This window comes from Buceros rhinoceros, unplaced genomic scaffold, assembly GCF_000710305.1.
Source record: "Buceros rhinoceros silvestris isolate BGI_N320 unplaced genomic scaffold, ASM71030v1 scaffold32128, whole genome shotgun sequence".
In the NCBI taxonomy this organism is placed as follows: Eukaryota; Metazoa; Chordata; class Aves; order Bucerotiformes; family Bucerotidae; genus Buceros; species Buceros rhinoceros.
The window spans coordinates 1-5,532 of NW_010425702.1; the positions used below are offsets into that span (position 1 = coordinate 1).

The window sequence follows — 5,532 nt, forward strand, 5'->3', positions numbered from 1 at the left end:
CCGAAGAGAGCGAGTCACCGCTTTCGAGCCCGAATCCCGGGCAGCGAAGTACCGAGTGAAAGAAAGACAAACTGAACTCCATTTAACCCCCAGCGTCTGCGCCCGCCTGGATATTAGTTTGTTTTCTTTTTTTCCTCCAATTATTTCGAAAAAAAATACTGTGTTTTTGGCAGTTTGTGCCGCGCGTGAAGTTAATTTCCGCACACCCTTGACAAACAAAGGAAAAGGGGGAGGGGGACAGCGTTTCGCAGAAGATATGCGTTCAATCAGGAAGAGGCGGACTGTGTGCACGATAAGTCTCCTTCTCATCTTTTATAAGACGAAAGAAAGAGCGCGGACTGCGGAGCGCCAGGAGGCATCTCTTGCCGGGTAATTGCGGGGCGCTGTGCCGGGAGGGCTCCCCGAAGGGGCAGAGGGGCGATGTCACTGCCTGCGATCTTCTCCGCGGCTCCACCCGCGTCTTTAGGTTCCACCGGCACCTCCCGGGCCATGATCCGTTCCCCTGCGGTGCCACCGCGACTTGGCGCTTTCGCTGGTCGGCGCAGGGAAGGGAGCTGGGGGGATAGAGTGGGGTGAGAGGCGGAAGGGGGTGGATAGGGCTTGTGTGGGGCGGAGGTGCTGCTGCGGGACAGGTGACGAGCGGTTTTGTCTGGCGGAGCTCGGCAACTTCGGGCAGGGGCGAGGGGGACATGGTTAGGTGGCAGGTTGCCCAGTGCCAGGGTTGCGGCGGCTCTTGCCCCTCGCCAGCCCCAGTAATAGGGCGCCTGGGGGAAGTTCGCCTGGCCGCAGCTGCTCCCCGAGGGTGGGTGGAGATGGTGGTGACGAGAGACGGAGCACGTTGTACCTCGTTTCCTGCTTTGGGGGCCCTTCAGAGGCGAGCGTGCCGGCGTGCGGGGCCGCTGGCAGATGCAGCTGGCCGTCCTTGGAAGTTTGCCTGGAAGCAGTGCTTGCCTTAAGTGCTCCTTGAGGATGCTTGTTCCGGGAGTGTGTGGGACATCCCGCTTAGTTCCCGAGGCTCCTCTGCTGGAAACTCCGGTGCCTCGCTGAGACCATTTATTTTCTGTCTATCTTCCGTTGAAAATAAAAGGCGAAAAGCCGTTTCCTGTCGTTCAGTTTGCACCTCAGCTTTCTCTTTGTCGCACTTCGGTTTTGTGCCTTTATTTCTCAATTTTATACCAGCTTGCAGCTATTCTTGGAAGACTGTTTCTCCTTGGATAGGGTATAATTTTTTGTTTTCACAGAATGCATAAATTTCGTGGTGGCTTAGGGAAATCAGCACAGGCAGGGAAGGGGCTAGCAATTTTTGTTTGCTAGTGCAAATCACTGAGAGGCAGATGCACTCACAGCAGATTTTCGTCCTTTGATGTAAGCCCTTGCCCTTATTTTAAGGAGGAGGCATAAGGAGATTCTAAATGCCCGTAGGGACCTAGAGGAGGCTGGAGCGATTGCAACCTACTTAGTCCTCCCCCCTTCGCCCCCGCAGTCCCCAGAGTTAAAGACAGAAAGTGCATTCCTCTTCCCCGGCCTTTGTCCAGGCAGGCGGTGCAGGAGCGGGACTCTGGCAGCTGGGTAGCAGTGGTCCTGACACTACCAGGGGAGCAGGGCGGCGCCTTGCCTGTGTGTGTACGTGGTTAATGATGCGATAGTTGCTTCTCTTGGTACGAAAGATTTTCACAACTGTTCAGCCTGGGTGTAGGCCCAGTTTCTGCTGTGATCCTGTGGTATCTGCAATACTTAAAAGATGCACAGAAGTTTAAAATTTTCAGGTAGTACGTGTGCAAAAATACATGTGAAAATGAATGTGTGAGGGATAATGTGCATTAAAGAAATAAAGAAACCCCTGTTTTTTAATATGTAGTCCTTTCTGTCGGACAAGAAATAGCTGCTAAAATAATTGAGAAATTACTTAGTAGGTAGACTCCATATATATTTGCAAAAAAATCCATATATATTCACAAAAAAAGCCTTCTCCAACTTACGATACATTGTTTGGAGTGAATTGAAAGATATTAAAATGAACCAATGATAAATATTAAATGAAAGAAAATAAATTACTTAATCATAAATACATATGTCTTTAACAACTTTAAAATATAGCTGTAGTGGCCTTTTGCCAGGTCATTTAGTGATACCTCTTCCTGTTTGATATAAGTGTGACTTCTTGTGCAGTGTGAACACTTTGGCTAAGAATATTGGAATATAATTGCTTTTCCTAGCCTGTTGTCCCATCTATTACTGTATGAAGCAGAGGGTAAAAAAAACCAAAACCAAACCTAAGTGTACTACTAGTGTCTGCTGCTTCTATTGACATAACACTTATCTTTCTTGTGAAGGAAAGGCTTATGCCGTTTGGTTTTTTTTGGCTGGCCACATGAGCAAATCAGTTTTCCATGGGATGCTTCACTTCTGGAAGTATTAGTAATGATGAGGAAAGTGTCCCATTTTATGGCTATTGGTGACATTGCAAGTAATTCCTGGACACTCCAAAATGGACTATAGGCAATTCCAAAGTAAGTGATGAACCTTAAATCAGCTGTGTTATCATAGAAGGGTTTGCTTAGGAAAATTGGGAAACCATGCCCTTCCTTAACTAGATAATAGTGTCCCTTTAAAGGTGGAATATGGGATATGCTTGAAGACAGTTACTTATATTTAATGAACTGTTTTATTATATTAGTCTGACTGGTCACCAAGGCAAGGTAATACAGAGCAAAAGGTTGTCACTGTCAGCCACAAGTTGCTGTCACACTATGGCAGCTGTTTCATTTATATGAGAGAGGATTTGCAGTGATTCTAGGAGATACAAAGTAAATCAAATTTATCTCACAGTTTATACCATGAAGAATTTTCTTGAGTTAATTTAGCTTTTTTTGTGTTAGTTTATTTAATATTACTTTATTTGAAAATTAAAACCAATGCAAATAAAAGGGAGATGAATACCTTTGTGTTCAAAGTAGAACTTTAACAGAGTGCCGAGGACCTTCTCATGAGAACGTAATTTAACATTATTTTACTGTACAGTCTACAGAGCTCACTGCACATGTAGATTGTGAATATAGAAGACAACAAAATTTTAAATGTCGTAGGGCTTAAGGTGTTGCTAACATATACTGTCGCTAAGTTTTGTCGACTGTATAATTGTTAACGTGTCTACTGAATAACATTTAGCCCAACATAAACTAGAGACACCTCTGAAGTACTTTCAGACTGAGTACTTTACCTGGATGTATTTTGGTAATTTTTCTATAGATGTGTACACTGTATGCATCAAGAAAATATAAAAAAATAATGAAAAAAAATTGACAACCATTATGGAAAATTTTTAGGGATTAAAACATTTCAAAATACCCAAAACTATTAATTACATTATAGTTATAGAATTGAGGAACTTCTGCAGCATCCTCCCATGCCCTCAAGTTAGCATGTTTTAGATAGATAGTTTGGACACAGATCTGGCACTTACATGATTTCTTAGTTTTGTAGGTTTTTCGGTAGGTGGCAGTCTTACCTATGGGCAAAGTCATCGCTGCAGCTTGGCATAGAGGGTATAAGGGAGGGGGAGTGTAGAAAAGTTCTGTTTGTAAGCTAAGTGAAGTTTCTGAGGAACAGTATGGAGCATAATGGAAACATGGAGATAAAAAAGATTTTACACCTAATGCCTCAAGTTGTTCTTGCAGTGTTTTAACTTCTCTTTTGCATTTGTGTGACCCTGTTGGCTAATGTTGCAATGGGTATTGTTATGATACCTCATCAGATGCCAGTGGTCATCACCCACAGCTTACAACATTTTTTTATTTTTTAAAGTTACCTTACCAAAATATAGGAATATGACAAGATTGATGAAGAGGATAAGACAACCAGGGTTGTTCGGATTTGTGCATGCAATAGTTTCAGAAGTGTTGAGGGAATTTTTTGGTTTGTATGCTATTAAACTCCAGAACTCCTTGCATGAAAAAAGACATCTCTTAGGCCATTATTGTAGAAAATGAGCTCTTACTGGGTGAAGCCTTGAAAGTTAACACTTAGTTTTTAGTTTCGTACTGGAAATTTGGAACCTAGAAGTGCAGAATCTGCCTCACAGACATAGTGAAGTTTGGTCCAGGGTTACAGTTTTGAGTCTGTTGTAATTTTTTAATATTTATTTCATTGCAGATGTAAACTTATTCAAAGTCTTAAATAGCATAATCAGGTATTAGATATTGGTGTCCCATAGGTTTCTCGTAGATACAGTTTATTTGCTTTCTCAAAGAGAGAGATAATTACTTCTTTTTCTTGTGAATAAAAAGAAATATCACTGATGCTTGTGATGTAAATTACTACAACTAGTGTCAACCTTGATGTAATTGTGTCTTTTCTATATTGCATTGCAGAGATGATGATCTGAGTTTGAGCAGATCAATGATCAATAGCTCTGATAAGATAATTCGAAAGGGTGGCTCCTCAATCTTCCACCATGCTACAGAAGGCTGGAAGATCAATTCTTCCTTGGTACTGGAAATAAGGTGAGTGTTTTAAATGGTTGCAGGTGGATGTCTTATAACTGTACATTTTTAGGGTTCAGTGTTAAATGCAACTGAATTACATTAGACTCCGAAGTCAAGTCATCCTTCATAAGAATAAATTAAATGTTTTAATCTGGCTGTGTCAATCATACCTGTGCAGTCAGTATCTATATTATGCACGTCCTCACCTGTGCTGGCTGTCTAGAACTCTTTTGCAGTTAGTGGCGAGAAGCTGGAACTTTAAGAACTTGATTGCCTCTGCTCCTGAAGCTCTGAAATAGAACGGGTGGAAGTACCATGAACTTCTTTAACTACAAAGGGAGCTTAGGCAGGCAACTTAAATGTAGAAGTGAAGAGGTAGGACATGAGGTGCTGCGAATCCAACTCTGCTGGATTCGCAAGTACTTGATGTCTGTGGCTGGTCCTTGTCACAAAGTCAGACATTGACAATACCAATATCTTATGCAGTTTTCTTTCCTGAAGTCAGAGGGACCAGAAAGAGCCTTAGGCTCACGCTGAGGGGGCAAAACAGAGTAGTACAGTTAAAATGAGTGATAGTTCTGATGTGCCTTAGTAGTTACAGTGGATCTACTTACCTTGAGACCTGAGAGATGAGAAACCAGAAGTCTCTTAGTGTGTTGCATTGTTATTGTATCTTCCCTGTCTTAATGAGAAACTTGGCCAGTGAGAGAAGTGTATGGAGCATGGGTTGGCAGTGTGGAGAGCTAGGAGTGTCACATTCTGTGAAAATTGATAGAAAACAACTATATTTAGCAGCAATCACATGGCAGAGTAGACTTGACTTGATTTTCTGAATGTTAAGATTTTGAATAGGAATTTGATTTAATTAAAATTGGGTTCATTGTCATTTCCCTTTCTACTTTTTTTTTTTTTGGCAGTAATTAAAGAACAGCTTACAAAACCCTTAAAAAGACAATGTTTCCACGTATGAAAGCATGACTTCTCTGAATAAGGAACTTTAGGGTTTTTTTTTAATGACTGCTTTTGTTGTCCATAACTCTAAAATATG

At 42.0% G+C, this 5,532-nt stretch overlaps 1 protein-coding gene across 1 annotated transcript; it reads left to right on the forward strand.

The window, feature by feature from the left end:
* Positions 1-256: 256 nt before the first annotated feature.
* Positions 257-4,502, forward strand: LOC104497931 (CMP-N-acetylneuraminate-poly-alpha-2,8-sialyltransferase-like; the record flags this gene model as incomplete). Its single annotated transcript, XM_010141243.1, has 2 exons — positions 257-369; positions 4,371-4,502. Coding segments are annotated over exons 1-2 (245 nt in total), but the record flags the coding sequence as incomplete, so codon positions are not given.
* Positions 4,503-5,532: the final 1,030 nt, after the last annotated feature.